The sequence below is a fragment of the Dasypus novemcinctus genome, chromosome 16 (assembly GCF_030445035.2).
Source record: "Dasypus novemcinctus isolate mDasNov1 chromosome 16, mDasNov1.1.hap2, whole genome shotgun sequence".
Taxonomy (NCBI): Eukaryota; Metazoa; Chordata; class Mammalia; order Cingulata; family Dasypodidae; genus Dasypus; species Dasypus novemcinctus.
The window spans coordinates 57927861-57945623 of record NC_080688.1 but is presented as its reverse complement, the minus strand read 5'-3'; the positions used below and the strand labels follow the sequence as shown (position 1 = coordinate 57945623).

Below are 17763 nucleotides of genomic sequence, written 5' to 3'. Positions count from 1 at the left end.
GGGGGCAGAGTCATTTGCTCCAGCTTTATTCTCTTTCTCCCTCTCTTTTTGTCTTGTCTTCTATAATAAGAATCTGGAAACCTGGCATTTGTTGAAAACCCTAGTACAGAATTAAGCAAATAACATCATTTTGTAGCATTTTTCTTTATCCCACAATGTGTTTCTCCCATTAATCAGCTGGCAACACCAACAAATACAACTTGCAAACATACAGGTGACTCTGTCAGTATTTATAGAAACGGTTTTATTTCAGCCCATATATAAGGAAAAAGATTGGACCAGTTGTTAGTGACCAAATTGACCCTGTCCAAATTCAGTAAACAGAAAGCTCATTTAACAGAGGTTCTGAAAGCCAATCCAGAATTTCAAAAAGGACTTATGAAATGACATCAACATTGGGTTAATTATGAATTAAAATAATCAGTGTTAAAATTTTTGAAGGCTAGGATTTTAGATAAGCATAGAACATTTATTATCTCTAATCCTTTTAATTATGCCAGTAAAGTATTATAAACCAAGCTTAAAATGAAAAACCTTAGGTTCCAGCAGTTAACCAGACTGTCTAAGTCTGGGATTTAAACTTAGATTTGTCTGACTCCAAAGTCCTTGCTCATGCCATTTTTGCACCACATAACTCTTCTTTCCAAAGCAGCCATTTTGAGAGGGGCAACAATCAACGCAGTATTTTAGCTTAAGTATATTTGTTTAGACTACTTAATCGTATTCTTTTATTATGGTCAAAATTATATTTTATATATATATACACACACACTTCAAAATATATTCATATTTAGACAGTGAATGAAAGACTGCACACTAATATTCCAAAGAACACTTAATAATATTACTAGCCCATTTGAAATTTTTACTTAACTGTGAAGTAATCTGTGGGCATCCTCTTATAGATAATACCCAGTATAGTATCTTGTTCAAAACTGGTTATCAACAAGTCAGTGATTCAATATATGATCTGTGGTGAGACAGAGACTGCAAGTTGCCTAAGCAATAGCCAATTTATGCTTCTTATTTAAAAAAAAAAGTGGAGCAAGACTGTGCATAGCTAAAAGACATTTAACTGCCTCATTTGTAGGTAGGGGTGTCTAATCATTTTCAGAGTACTGACCAAGCCAGGGGGTGAGATCTTTTCTCTTCCTGGCCAGAATGCCAGATGACCACAGTGGTACCAGGTATTTGGGACCATAAGTCTTAAAAGGTCAAGAGAATAGAGACCCTGCTGGCCCTAACATCCTTAAGCAACAGAAACAACGATAGCAATCCTTTACTTCTGGTGTTTTTATCAAAAAAAAAAAAAAAAAAGAAAAAAGATTCTTATGTGTGTCTAAGCTACTATAGTAAGACTTTTGCAGCTGAATGTAATTCTTAACATATTCAGTGGTCCACTGAGAGGGACATGAAAGTCATCTAGATGGAGAGAGAGAGCAAACTACAACCTGAGGGCCAAATCTGGTCTAACTCTCTCTCTGTAAATAAAGCTTTATTATAACACTGCCATACCCATTCACTTAAAGCACTATAATGACAGAATTGAATTAATTGTAACAGAGACCCTCTGGTCAAAAAAGCTTAAAACATTTACCATCTGGCAGATTTCAGGGAAAAAGTTTGCTGACCTCAGAGCTATAGCAGTGCTACACAAAATGTGATCCATGGATTGGCGGTATGACCATCACCTGGAAGCTGGATAAAATGCAAACTCTTACACCCTACCTCAATCCTACTGAATCAGAATCTCTATAGGGGCAGTGGCCAGAAATCCATTTCAACAAGCTCTCAAAGTGATGGCTATGCACACCAGAGTTTGAGAAGCCCTGATCTAGTATTTTAATATAATCAGAACCACCTGGTAAATCCTCTGTTAAACTGCAGGTGCTGACTAAGGTGGGGGCTGAGATTCTGCAATACTAACAAGCTCACAGGTGATGCCAATGCTTGTGGTCCAGTGATCACACTTTGAGTAGTACTGTCCTGGAACTACTGAGAAATATCCAATTCCATAGATAACTACAGGCTCCCCATTGAAAAATTACAAAGTAACTTATTAAGGGATATTAAATTTGATATTCACAGAGTACATCCAGTACTCTGAAAAACACATTAGAACTCAATACACTGAGTATTCAAATATGTGATTCACTTAGATATCACTCAATATTTGCCAAGGGTACAAAACTCCCACTGATAATATGCATGTGAAGATAGTTGAAACACCTGGAATTTTCAAAAAGAACATTTTATGGTCATTGTATCATTAGTGCAGTTGAATTGTTCTACTTTTCTTGTTTTTTAATTATAAATTATAAGTAATTTAGTTTTATAACTATTTACATTGTTTCTACTTGTATAGCTATCCCTATAGAATAGTGATTCACATGTGTAACAGTATTTTTGACTTGCATGAATTATGCTTGTCCCTATGAATAAAGGAAATTGTTTTTATAATTTACTCTCCATCCAAGATAATCTTGTCAAAAGGATGCTGTTCACTTTTTGACCCCATAGTAGATACAGAACATCTTAAAACTGGCTTTATAAAACAACTTTTACTTAAAGTAAAATATAGAAAACTATAGATGGCTAAATAAAATTTCCTTTTACTTAGCAAAGATATGTATGTGTGAAAAGAATCTGTATTCCCATATTTACTTGAGTGGTATAGAACTGATACCTTGAATAATATGGAATAAATGTCATCAAAAGTTTTACTGCTTTTGTTTTTACTTACCCACCCCTGCCAAACCAAAACATTACCTTCTAAAATGAATGCTATGCATAGCTCTATATGATGCCCAACAACCAGACTCTAATGCAAAGTAGCAACTTATTAAGCACTGAATAATCCTCTACTAAAAAAAAATTTAAATAATGGCTTTCATCCTCTAGTATTACCTGGAATGCTACCAAACTCACTGAAACACAACAAAAAGACACATAGAAAACAGTAAGCAACCGAAATAAGATGCTGAAAGGAGGTGCCATGTCACTTCTGTCATCTTCTGTTGGTCAAAACAGTTATAGAGCCCACACAGATTTGAGGAGTAAGGACATAGATCCCACCTCTAAATGAAAAATACTTGCTCTTAGAACCCAGCCACCATATGCTAAGAAACTCAAGCCACAGAGAAGCCAAGTGTAGGTGATTCATTTGGCAAGTCCAGTGGGGACAGTATAAACTACCAAACATGTGAATAAGCCATCCTAAATGTCCAGTCTTGCTAAGCCTTTTGGTGACAAGTAATTTTTCAGATCATGGAAAGCAGAGACTTAAAGGCCTAAGAATAATAGGAAAAGAAGAGAGAACTAAGGGAAAGAAGAAAGAGAAATAGAGTGTAAAAGCAAAAGGGAGTAAGGAAAACATTTTCTCTTGAATGTTTCAGTGTTTTTTAGTCTTTATATTTAAATACATATATGTGATCATTTTTATGAGAAAACCCGGTTACATGTAATATATGTTTATATTCCTATAGTAAAAAAATAAGAATTAAACCTTGTAAAGGACTCTAAAATATATATATAAATACAACTTATTTTGAAGTTTTAAATATGCCTAGGAATATATATTTTCTTTTATTTCTCAGTCCTAAATGAATCATCTAGAATAATTATGGGAATGAGTTAGAGGATCCAACATAACCTCAAACACTAGCTCCCATGAGTGTTGTAGAAAAAAAAATTTATATATATATATATATATATATATGAAAGCAATTTCTCAACCATAAAATGCAAGTTTAAAATATAGTTGTTATATATTTAGCAAGATATCTTCCTGTTCCTTCCAGCTTTGATTGCTTAAGTATAGGTATATATAGGTGTATATATATATATATATAGGTATATATATGGACAAATACAAAGTATTTAAAAGGTATAAAATATTTTATATATTATTCAGGGATCCACTCATGAATCCGCCACTGAGTTTTCCAGTTATAAAAAAAAATCTTTTAAGAAAAAAAATCCTCCATAGAACAGAAGCTCCACAAGGGCACACATAAATCACTGAAGAATATAAAATTATCTGAGGTACAATGCTACTTATTTGTTTCTAGAAACGGATTATAATTCTGAATCTAAAATACTGTGAGAGATACCCTCTTAACATCACACTATTATCTCAGTTTTTGAGATTTATCTAATGTACAATTCTTGCTGAGAATTCTCCTACAATCTACTTAATTGCAGTTACTCAAAAACAGGGAAAATATAGTAAAAAATGAACACTTTCAGGAATAGGTACTCTGAATAACAAAATATTACAGTGATGTTAAAATTAACAGCTTTCACAAAGAGGTACACTGGAATAATAAAAATATTAAAATGACTTTATAATCAATATCTATTTTACTCTTCTTATAAAGCATCTAAATATTAAAATGTTCTCAATGTGTATGAAGAGACAACACCAGGTCAGCCTTGCTTTCCTTAATTCAAACAAAGCAATGGAAAATAATAGCTTGAAGAGCTTACCACAGCTTTTAACATAAGTGTCCATAACCTCAGCACTTATTCCATTAGGTCCATTCTCACTCGGTGCATATTTTCTAAAAAAGTTCTGAAAGGACATGATTTATATGTTTACTAATTCAATACAATCCTTAAACAAATTAGACATTTTAAAATGGTAAATAATGACCAAATGTCTTGTTCAACCCTTAGTCCATAAATTATAAAATTTGGACCTTAAGAAGGATATTTTTCAGCAATCAGTCTTTTTGGTAAAAGCTTTTTTATTTAATTCACATCATATATTTCCCTAATGAACATGGGTTTTTAAACATAGCAATTGAAATAGTTTCCATTAACAAGTTCAGTAAATTAAGTCCAAATATTTAAAATAATTTTAATGTAAATTTTAAGAATTCAGAGGAAATTATGAATAAATAAGAATTATAGGGGTGCAATAAATGCACTACAAAAGTGTTCGAAAAATCTGGAAACACTGGGGGTTTAATGTATTCCCATCCCTCACCCCTCTGATTACCATCTGGATCCATTCTTTTACATTTAGATGTTAAAGAAAAATTCACTGAGCATATACTTTGAAAATGCAACTCACATACTGTTTAAAAATAAGTTTATCCTATATTTTCATCTTTTTTCGACAGTGTATCTGGCAAAGGATATGTATCTATAATACACAAGGAACTCCTATAAATGAGTATAAAAAGATAACCTAACAGAAAAATGAGCCAAAGATGTGACCACAGAAGAAATAACTTACCTATAAATATATTTTTTAATGCTCAACCCTTGCGGGGAAATGCAAAATAAAACCACAATGACATATCAAATATTAGATGTTTGACAACATCAAGAAAATGGCAAACATATGTAGCAAGGTGAAACACTAGAGGTACAACTATCCTGGAAAACAACTTATAGTTATCAAATAAAGCTGAAGATAAGAATAACCTACAACCCAGATGAACTATTTACACAGATTGGACATGAAGCCAAGCATCAGGATACAAACTATCACTGTCTTCATTTCATAAAATCATAATTATACAAAGCAACATAATTACTCTATTAAACAATTACTTCAATTAAAACCTTCAGTAAGAGCTCAACATACATTTCATGTCATCTTCAGGAAAAACCGAGATTTGAAGAGTATGCTGGGGAAGGCCTCAAGATCACCCAAAGGCTCAGTGAATTGCTAAAGGATTCATGGGACTGAACATATAGCTGTACTCATAACTAAGGTTTATTACAACAAAAGGATACACAATAGGATCAACGATGGAAAAATTCACATTTAAGTCTAGGAAAATCTATGCACAGGTCTTCTTGTTCACTCCCTCCCTTTAGGGAACTCAATGAGCAGATTACTTTCTCCAGTATCAAAAAATGCAGTGATATGGGTATATGCTTCTGTCTAGGAAGCCAAAAGAGACTCAACACCCAAAGTTTTTATTAGGGGCTGGTTGCATAGGCACCCTCTGCCTAGAAATTAACAAAATTCCAAAACCTAGAAGGAAAACAGGGTCTGCTATAAATCACATTGTTTGTGCAAATACTTTAGGCACAGTGAACCACGCTTAGCAGTTAGGGCACGGAAGGCATACTCTAAAAGCCACATTCACAGATATCAGCCAAAGGCCATCTCGCTAGTAGGCCTTTCTTAAGATACCAGCTTCAGGCCTGCTTTGTTGACTATTCTCTGAAAAAAGGGTTAAGTCGTTAACTCAGGGTTACATAGGTGGAAAATTTCATAGCTAAAATACAACCCCCAGGGAGTCTAATGCTCTGAGCCTTAACCTTTAACCATTACACATGACTGCACCCCACACTAAATAAGAGAATAACCATCTACTCTCCCCAGGAATCAGAGTAACACTTTCTTGAATATCTGGGACACTAGCTAGGTAGGAACACAGCAACAAACACCTTCTCTATCAAGTGTGTCTGTGCATTATCTTTTATCTCAGGCATATCAGTTTTCCTGTGTGAATTACATATATATTTCTTATATATGGAAAAAGAAAAATTATATTTTAAAAATAACAAAAATAAACTTTAAAAGATGTGACAAAAACTAATCCATGTATTTACAGTATAAAAAATTCAAAAGCTATGCATTGCTTAGTCCCAGAAAATACTCGCCTTTTCTTTTCTTATATTAAAAAGGAAAAACAAGGTTAGAGGGGAGATGGCATATTAAAAGAAGATTTTCATTTTTAACATAATTTCAACATGAATATAGTCATGAATTATATAAATCTTTGAAACAGATACTGTACCTGAATGCTTCCTTCCGTATCTAGAACTTCAGCAACAGGAACTGACTGAATGAATTGCATGAAACCTACACATAAGGATATTCATTACATTAAGCAAAGCTGTTGGTTAACCAATAAAAAATAAAGATTCTGCTAAGATTAACCTTAATCTATAAATGTATATAAGATATAAACCTGAACAATCTAAACGGTCTATAAACCTAAGTTTATACTGGCATTTATGCCATAGTTACTACAAGAAAACTTTTTTTTTTAATGAAGCCAATTTGTATGTTTCTCTAAGTCAGTTTTTTTTAACTGTTCATGAGGAACACAAAGTAATAGGCCTAAAACCTAAAACAGATACTAACGCTTTTTCAAGGTGTCTAAGGATAGGAAGCCCTAAGGGTAAGAAGCTCTAAGAGCAAGCAGGGTATGGAATTTACAATAAGCATTAGGCAAGGAATCCCAGGAAATTTCTGGCCCAATTTCCAGAGGTCATTCAGTGTCAAAATGCTATAAAGAGATAAGGAAACATCTTCGCTGAATGAGGTATAAGAATACCATATTCCAGATCCTCTCTGAGTCATATTAACTCTCAAATGATGATTCAGGACCTAGATGACTACATAAGAAACTACTGTGAGATGCAACCAGTGTGAATACAAATAAATACATGATAAAAATGTAAGTTTTCTTCCAAATATTCTGTTTAATGATTTCAAGATGTACAAACATGAAAAACAGAAATGCTCAATTGATCTTCACTGCTACAAATGAAGTTCAGTCTCTAACATTCTTAGTGCTTAATTTTCAATTAATAACTAACAGTATACTTATCGGGTATTTAAATAAACAATCATGATGTCAAATAAACTTACCATGTTTTGTACTAGTAGCTAGTACCTTATAGGGTGTCAACTTTAAATCCAGATTTTCTTTCCGTAACAGCTTCCAAAAAAACAAAATATTCAACATTAAGAAACAGTTTTGTAGACAAGTATTATAGCAATTTAATATACTAGAGATTTAGAAGATAAGCCTAAATTAAAGCTAGTTAAAATTAAAAAGTTAATGTTAATTTTGATCATCACAAACATCAAAATAAATTTATTAAGCATTTACATGATGGTATGTCAAATTTTTTATCTTACTCTAAGTCACTGTCAGAAGATTTTAGACCAGAGTTACTCCACAAATATGTAGTCCTTTACAGAAACAAAGTATTTCAGAAATTAGAAAAAAGGAAAAGAGGGAAAACACATTCCTTTAAAATCCAGGGATAGGAATGGAATTTTGTTTTTTTAAGGAAGACCTAATTGATTAATGGGAGGAAATTACTAAATCCGACATAAAGAAAACTTAATTAGGAAAAAAAGTTTTAATAGAACACAGGCAGTTTCATTTTATACTTATCATACAAGCATAAAAAATTGAATTTTTTCAGACCTAGAACAGACCTTTATAGGACTGTACCTCAACATTTCAAATATGTCTGCCTCCATACATAGCATGTGCACAAAACCACAGTTTTTTAAAATGAAAAAATATTCCCAACATTATAAGATTATATTCACCTTGTCCATGAGTGAAATGATTTGAAGAATAAGTTGATCCTGGCGTAAATCATCTCCATGTTTAAAGATAACTGGGTATTTGCCTCCATCTTCTGTCTTAAAGAACAACTGTGCAGGCATAAGGGCACTCTGGGGGGGGGGGGGAGGTGGAGATATTTTAAAAATTCTGATATTAACTAATGAACAGAGATTTACAATACCTACAAGGAAATGAAGATGTACAAGGAAAACAAACAGAAAGAAACTAGGTAAGTTAGTAAGAAGATGCCTAAAGGTACACTGGAGAGAAAGATGAGCTAGTTAATAGAGGAGCTATGTTAAAAGACAATATGGATTAAAGAACACAAGCTTTTAAGTAAAACAATCATGGATATGATTCCAGGCTTTGCCCGAAACTAGCTGGGTGATGTTGTCCATATCATGTAGCCTCTTTTCTTACCTGTAAGATAAAGATAACACACCTCTTTTGCAGAGTTGCTGGGAACAGACCAGAATCTACAAGTCAAGTTTGGCATCATGCCTGATACACAGCAGGTATTCTATATATGTGCACCATCACTAATTTTATTATTAAAGATATACTACAGTACCACACCAGGAAACTGAGAGTGCCTACAACTGCAAGCAGGAGAATTGCATCCATCAATCATGTGGTATCTAAGCCCCCTCTCGATTTAGAGGTAGAGTGGACATCACCATCCCAGGGTCCACAGGATGGAGTAAAAAAATATGGATTAGAGTGGACTTACTGGTATTCTACTATAGAACTATTGTGACTCTAGCAATGGAAGAAATTGTATCACTGATGTGGAGACAGTGGCCACGGTAGTTGCTAAGGGCAGGGAGAGGGAAGAAGAGATGTGATGTGGAGGCATTTTCGGGACGTGGAGTTGTCCTAAATGATACTGCAGGGACAGATGCTGGACATTACATATCCTGCCATAGCCCACTGAATGTACTGAGGGAAAGTATGAACTACAATATAAACTATAATCCATGCAGTGCAGCAGTGCTCCAAAATGTATTTACCAAATGCAATGAATGTGCCATAATGATGAAAGAGGTTGTTGATGTGGGAGAAGTGTGGGGGGGTATATGGGAACCTCATTTTTTTTAATGTAACATTTTTTATTATCTATTTATCTTTTCAAAAAAAAGACAATAAAAAATAAATAAAAAATTTAAAAATGCACCAAATAAGAAGTTAGGAGACCTACTTTCCAATGAGAGGTGTGGAACTACCTATATAACCTGGAGACTCAAATTCCTCAATTATAAAATAAGGGGTGATATCAAATATCAGTACCTTTTCTTCAGTAATATATCATGTGCTCCAAAGAATTTTCCCCTTATTTAGATGAAATTTCTGATTTAGTTTAAATATAATTTAAGTCAACTAAAAATAAAGAAATTAAATACTCTTTGGAAAGAGAGAATCTTATAAAAGTAGTACCCCAAGACTACTACTTTGGAGATAGTCTTTGGAGATGAAAGGTCAGAAAATTGTTCCCTACCGGTTTTGATCACTGGGAGGAAATTATGGGAGTTTGAAGAAATTTATAATAATCCAAAGAAAAGAAATGACTTAGAAAAATAAAACAAATGGCAACAACACTGACTTAACTAAGGTGAAATAGCACAAAAAGCATCATATAAAGGGATGAACAGGCTCGTTAAAAAGTAAAACAAACTTCATGAAGTTGAAGTGGTAGGTACACTGTTGCTTACTGTCAAATTCTTTCAAATCTGCTGTATGTCTGAAAAACTTTCCTTTAAAATGTTGGGGGGAAAGGTATCACAAATGCTTTAAAGAATATTTACAAGTGCTAGTGGAATGAAAACTCTGAACTTTAAACTGCAAACAGATGACAACGTTAATGGAACTAGCACTAACCACAGTACCTTAAGGGGCCCACTTCCCATGAATCTAACTTTGGGTCTTAAGAAAAGGTCTACCAAATACTCTTTAAAAATACTACTAAAAATGGGGTTTTTAACCTTGTTAGCTCTAAAAGGTTAATTAAAGGACAACAGAGATTGACCTGCAATTGTGTATGCAGTCATATGTGCTGTTTTCTAAAGTGTACAATCCTATCACTTTTACCAAATTTTCAAAGGCATTCATGACCCAAAAATGATTAAGAACTACTATGCTGGAGTTACACAGTAGCTATCCCAGAGTCATTACTCCTAGACAACTCAGAATTTTTAAGGATGCTCACATACTTAAAGACTGTGAGAAAAAAAATCAGCAATGGATTTTAGGATCAAAATGATATCCCATAACACCAACAATAAACTATCATGAAAAGGAAATCAAGACAATTCTTTTTATAATTAGCATCTAAAAGATAAAATATCTAGGAAGAAATTTATCAAGGATGTAAAAGACCTGTACATTGACAACTACAAAACGTTACTCAAAGAAATTAAAGGAGAACTTAGTAAATGGAAAGACATCCCATGTTCATGGCTTAGAAGAGGTAATTATTGTTAAGATGTCAGGACTACCCAAAGCTATTTACAGATTCAGCATAGTCACTATCATAATTCCAGCAACCTTTTTTTTTCAGAAATGGAAAAGTCAATCATGAAATTCATAGAGAAGGGATAAAGATGTTCAGTTGGTCAAGATGGTGGTTTAAGATGAACCAGGATTCTGTTCCCCCTAGCAAAAACTGGCAGAGCTATCTTCCTCAAAACAAACAAAAAAAAAAAGTTACAGTGATGATGCAGTAACTGGGCAAGTGCTGAATCAAGAAAACACAGCTTTGAAGACAGTAGGAGAAGCTCATGGTGCCCTTGCTGGGCCCTACCTCACCCCCTCCCAGGTGTGAAATGGAGCCTGCCTACACTCCCACTGTGGGTCCCCAGCCCTGTTCCAGAGGGAACAGAGTAAGCCCTATATGAACACTGAGGTGACTGTAGGTCAGAGTCAATCTAATGGATGGCAGCCTGAAAAACTGAACCAAGACACTCATCTCTGGTCTGCTGTCCCAGAACGTACCCTGCAGACAGAGTAGCTTGCAGACAGTTAAAGTAGTATAAGAATTAAGAAAAAATGGCCTCAAACAAAGGAAGATTAGTTATTTTGTTGCTGCTGTTTCTTAGGAGGTATCAGAGATTGAACCCAGGACCTTGTACATGCGAAGCAGGCACTCAACCACTGAGCTATACCCGCTACCTAAGGAATATCAGTTTTAAGATATACAATACAGCACCTTGAAGTAGGGGAAATCTATTTCATAGGGAGTAGAGGAGACATTAAGATTCCTATAAACAAAGGAATCCTTAAGGGCACAAGCCAATAATTCAAGCCCAAGACAAGACTCATGCCCAGAAAAGACAGAGAGGATCCCACTCTTCACTTTCACTTCAGTCTGACCTTCTTATTAAGACGGTTTACATCTGAAATAGGGTACCAGCCAACACAGAGTCAATTTGGAAAGACTTTACACAGTGTTTTTTTTCCCCAGTGGTTTAATTTTGTCATTTTCTGGAACTCAAGGAAATTTCTGTGGTATCAAACTTTAAGGAACACACACTTCAGGGACTAAATGTCAGAGTAAACATTTTTTTTAAAATGTATTTTTTATTTGTTTTAAATAGATACTTAGATTACATAAAATGTTACAGAAAAAAAATAAAAGGGATTCCCATATGCCCCACTCCCTACACTTCCCACTTTTCCCCACATTAACAACTTTTTTCATTAGTGTGGTACATTCATTGCAATTGATGAGCACATTCTGGAACACTGACATACAGCATGGATTATAGTTTACATTGTACTTTATACTTTCTCCCATTCCATTCTGTAGGTTATGGCAGGATATATAACGGCCTGTACCTGTCTTTGCAATGTCATTCAGGACAATTCCAAGTCCTGAAAATGCCCTCATATTATACTCCTTTTCCCTCTCTCTGACTTCAGCACCTCCAGCAGCATTGTCTCCACATCAATGATATAATTTTTTCCATTGCTAGAATCACAACAAGTCTATAGTAGAATACCAGTAAGTCTACTCTAGTCCATATTTTATTCCCCAATCCTGAGGATTCTAGGATGGTGATTCCCACTCAACCTCTAATGGAGAGGGGGCTTCTATTCCTTATGGCTGATAGATGGGACTTTCTTTTTTGAAGTTGTAGACTCTCTTGGTTCCTTGGTGTGGTGGTTGTCCATCCTCACCTCCTTGTTAGTTTTCCTGGGTGAGTCCAATCAACTGGAGAGTAGGTATTGCAACTCTGCTGAGGTTCAGGGTCCAGGTGGCACATGGACAGTCCAGAGTTTCAAGTATCTTGGACATACACCTACAACTCCAGTGCCAACTATAGGTTCAATAAAATGGACAGAAGAGGCATGTGTAGAGAAGTCTCCTCTGAGTCCAGCTCTGTCACACTGAAGAGCACAAACTCCAAAGTAGGGCCCACTGGCAAAGCACCAAACTCCGGAGCTATCTGCCATGACCATAGTTCCTGGGTGTCTCCAGAGGCCTCAGGAGCGCCACTATTTGGGACAGCATCTACTCTGGCTGTCTATGAGATCCTACTGAGATGTGCAAAGCATTACCTCTCTGATGACTTCCTAACTCACTTTGAAGTCTCTCAGCCATATAAACTCTTTATCATTTCCCCTTTTATTCAAGGTCTTTTTCCAGTTTTATCACTAGCTGGTGCCTGGTAGTAATCCCTTGGTACCAGGGAAGCTCATCCCTGGGAGTCTTGTCCCACACTGGGGGGAAGGTGATGCATTTATAGCTGAGTTTGGCTTAGAAAGTGGCCACATCTGAGCAACATGGAGGCTCTCAGGAGGTAACTCTTAGGCACCCTACAACACAAGGCTAAGTTGCAATTTCTAGAGCAAAAGTCTCATAAGCATAGTTATCAATATCAAGGCCCCATCAATGGACCATCCTTCTTCACTAGCCATGCCCATTCTTGGGGGATTGTTGCTGTTCCATAAGAAAAGGTGGCAGACCTCCCCAGGATGAGAATTCAATATTCTTTTGGGTGTTATGTGAATCTCTACCCACTGTGGCAATGCCCCGTGAACATTTGAACAGATTTATATACCTTATATGTACGCCCAGGTGAACTTCCTCCCATATATCCCCCATCACTGACACCCCACAACAATGATCATCCCTTGCCATAGTTGTAACCCTTCTGTGATCCAAAACTTCTTCAAAAATGAAGCCAAGAGTATTGCCAAATTCAATTAATAGGAAAATGAGATAGTAATGATAGGTTTCAATATAAGTAATAAACATAATAATTTAGAAAAATGAAAACAAAAATAAAGTAAAAAAATTGGATTATTAAAAAAATGAAAAATATTAAAAAAAATTTTTTTTACTTTTTGACTTTCATAAGTGTAATAACTCATCCTGTACGTACAGTGGCATTAAATGGCAGAGTAAACACTTGAAAATTCTAAAATGTACAGTGTACAAGGAAGTATTACAAGACAAAGAAAGAAACAGGAAATGATGGTATAGCCAAAGGAAAAATATAAAAATCCAGAAAACATGAATGAGCAAGAACACTTTTGGACTTATCAGACACAGATGAAAATAATCTTCAGTATGCTTAAAAATGATGAAGGACAACATGGAGAAAACTTATGAACGAAAAATATGAGAATCTCAATATAAACACAGAAATGTTTTAAAAAGTAAATGAACAGAATATTGGAGCTAGAACCATAATTACTAAGATAAAAAAATCCCCTATCAGGTTTTCAACAGTAGATTAAAGTTGGCAGAAAAAAGAATCATTGAACTTGAAGACAATATAATTGAAATGATTCAGGCTGAAGGGAAAAAAGAGAAAAGAATAAAAAAAAATAAGAATACAGGCTAAGAGACCTGTGGGGCACCATCCACTGTACATATATATACACACACACACACACCCATAATATACAAACATATATATATAATGGGAGTCTCAGAAGGAGAAGAAAGAGAAAGAGGAGGGCAGAAGAAATATTCAAAGAAAGAATGACAGAAAATTTCCCAAATTTAACAAAAGATATGAGTACACAAATTCAAGAAGCCAAATGAACCCCAAACAAAATAAATCACACCCAGAAATCTAGTACTCAAATGGTCAATTCTAAAAGCAATGTTTTATGTAAAATGGAGTCCCAAAAAGGTTATCACAAACCATGGGGGCAAGAAAGCAGTGGAATGAAATATATAAAAGGTTGAAAGAAAACAACTGCAACTAAAAATTTTATATCCAGTGAAACTGTCTTTCAAAAATAAGAGTGTGATTAAGATATTCCCAGATTAAAAAAAAAAAAGATATTCCCAGATAAACAAAAGCTGAGGGAGTTTGTTGCCAGTAGACCTGCTCTACAAGAGATGTTAAAGGGGTTCTTTAGAAAGAAAGGAAAGGGCAATAGACAAAAGTGGTATAAAGAAATAAAGATCTCCAGTAAAGAAACTATATTAATAATTTAAAATGGTAGTACAATTGCACTGCATTTTTTGGTATATAATTCCACTTTTTACTTCTTATGCAGGTTCTAAAATGCAAATGTATAAAAGTAACAAGAAATCGATGGTTTTTGGACATATATTGTACAAAGATATAATATATAAAAAGTACAACAAAAAGGTAGGAGGCTAGAGAGCTAAAGGAACAGTATATTTTTCAGTTATTGAATTTAATTTTGTATCAAACCAAACATGATTGTTATAGATTTAGGATGTTGAATTTAAGTGCCCGGTAACTACAAATAAAATATCTGAAAAACATATACAGTAGGAAATAAGAAGGGACTCAAAATTGTACACTACTAATAAATAAATATGAAAGTAGGCATTAACCAAAGAATTGAGTGGCAATAAAGTTATAAGTATTATAAAGAGAAAATAGCAAAATGGCAGAAGAAAGTCCTGCATTATCATTAGCTACTTTCAATGTAAAGGAATTAAACTGTCCAGTCAAATTAGGAAAATAGATTTTAAAAAAGCATATGCTATTTACAAAAGACTCGCCTTAAAATTCAAAGATACAAGTAGGGTGAAAGTGAAAAGACTGAAAAGAATATAACAAGCAAATAGTAACAAAAAGAGAGCTAGGGTACCTATACTAATATCAGATGAAAAAGACTATAAGACAAAAACTGTTACAAGGGACAAAGAAGGTTGCCATACATGGATAAAGGGGTCAATCTGACAAGACATAAATATGAATATGAATATAAATATAAATATACTGAATGGAAGAGTTCCAAAATATATATGAAGCAAATGTTGGCACTTTGAAGGGAGAAATAACAGTTTCACCTCACTAGCAGAACACTTCAATATATCATTTTCAATAATGGATAGATTATTTAGATAGATGATTACAAAGGAAATAGAAGACCTGAATGATATTATAAGTCAACTAGACCTAAAAAAAAAAAAAAGTGTGTATGTATATATATATATATATATAATAGAGAGAGAGAGAGAACTTCACCCAAGAAAAGCAGAATACACATTCTTCTCCAGTACACATGGATCATACCCCAGGATAAGTCATGTCAGTTCACAAAACAAGCCTCAATAAATTAAAAAATATTTAAGTCATACATTTTCTCTGACCACAATGGAAAGAAGCTAAAAATCAATAACAGAGGGAAAAATCAAAATTTAAAAGCATGTGGGCATTAAACACACTGTTTAAATAACCAATGGGTTGAAGAACAAACCACAAGGAAATTAGGAAATATCTCAAGGCAGATGAAAACATAAATACACATACTAAAACTTATGGGATGCACCAAAGATGATTCTAGAGAGACATGTATAGCCCTAAATGCTTACATTTAAAAAGAAGAAAGATCTCAAATAAGAGATCTACCTTCAAAACTGGAAGATCTAGAAAAAGAAGAGCAAATTAAACCCAAAGTGAGCAAAAAAAGGAAATAAAGATTAGAGCAGAGATAAATGGAGAATAAAAACTGGAATCAAATCCAAAATTTGCTTCTTTGAAACGATCAATAAAATCAACAAACAGACTGATTTAAAAAATGAGAGAACACAAGTCACTAAAATATGAAATGAAATGGGGGACATTACACTGACTCCACAGAAATAAAAAGGATACTTGCACAACTAATTGTACACCAACGAATTAGATAACCTAGATGAAATAGACAAATTTCTAGAAACGCACAAACTGCCTACACTGACAAGAATAAAAAGATCCCTACAGACTAATAATAAGGGAAGAGATTGAATCAGTCACCAAAAAGACTCCAACAAATATGAGAACCAGAGATGGCTTTACTAGTGAATCTTACCAAACATTCCAAGAACAATTAAAACAAATCCTGCACAAACTGTTTCAAAAAACTGAAGAGGTGGAAACACATCCTACTTATTCTATGAAGCCAATATCATCCTCATACAAAGCCAGAAAAAGATACCACAAGAAAAGAAAACTACAGAAAAATATCCCTTATAAATATAGATGTAGAAACCCTCAACAAAATACTAGCAAACTGAATCCAACAGCACATTAAAAAATGTATGCAACATGATCAAGCAGAAGTTAGTTAAAAAAAAAAATAGTCCAGTATATAAGGGTAGTTCATAAGAAAATCTATTATGTACTATACCACATTAACAGAGCAAGGGGAAAACACCAAGATTATCTCAATTGATGCAGAAAGGGCATTTCACAAAATCCAGGAATACTATCTCGATTAAAAAAAAAACCCCAACACTCAAAAATAGGAATAGAAACAAACTTCTTCATTATGATAAAGGGCGTCTATGGAAAATCCACAGCTAACATCATACTCAATGGTGAAAGACTGAAACAGCATTCCCACTAAGACAAGGATGCTGACTGTCAGGATTGTTATTCAATATTGTACTGAAGGTTCTAGTCAGAGTAATTAGGCAAGAAAAAGAAATAAAAGGCATCCAAATTAGAAAAGAAGTAAAACTTAACCTATTAGCAGATGACATGATCCTATGTATAGAAAATCCTGTAAGATCCACAAAAAAGCTACTAGAGCAAAGTGGTTGGGCACAAAATAAACAGGCAAAAATCAGAAGTGTTACTATATGCTAGTAATGAACAACGTGAAGAGGAAATCAAAGGAAAAATTCCATTTGCAGTAACAACTAAAAGAATCCATATACAGGAATAAATTTAACCAAGGATGTAAAGCATGTATATACTATAAAGCACTTGAAAACTATAAAACATAGCTGAAAGAAATCAAAGACCTAAATAAATAGAAGGACATTCTGTATTCATGGATTGGAAGACTAAATATTGTTCAGATGTCAGTTCTATCCAAAGTGATGTAGAGATCAACACAATCCTAATCAAAATTCCAGCAGTCTTCTTTGCAGAAATGGAAAAGCAATTAATTAATTCATATGGAAGGGGAAAGGGCCCCAAATAGGTACAACTCCTTTGAGAGA

The 17763-nt window shown here is 34.2% G+C and overlaps 1 protein-coding gene and 1 pseudogene across 1 annotated transcript in view; one reads left to right on the top strand and one right to left on the bottom strand.

The window, feature by feature from the left end:
• The window catches only part of PIK3C3 (phosphatidylinositol 3-kinase catalytic subunit type 3), a 195244-nt gene that overhangs the window by 55257 nt on the left and 122224 nt on the right, over positions 1 to 17763 (bottom strand). Inside the window, exons 17-20 of the mRNA XM_058277607.2 lie at positions 8321 to 8449; positions 7625 to 7694; positions 6765 to 6829; positions 4489 to 4573 (exon numbers count right to left, since the gene is read on the bottom strand). Coding sequence (XP_058133590.1) covers positions 4489 to 4573; positions 6765 to 6829; positions 7625 to 7694; positions 8321 to 8449 — 349 coding nt within the window. The remainder of the gene's footprint in view (positions 1 to 4488; positions 4574 to 6764; positions 6830 to 7624; positions 7695 to 8320; positions 8450 to 17763) is intronic.
• Positions 1 to 17763, top strand: part of LOC101412456 (STING ER exit protein pseudogene) — a 131846-nt pseudogene that overhangs the window by 69502 nt on the left and 44581 nt on the right.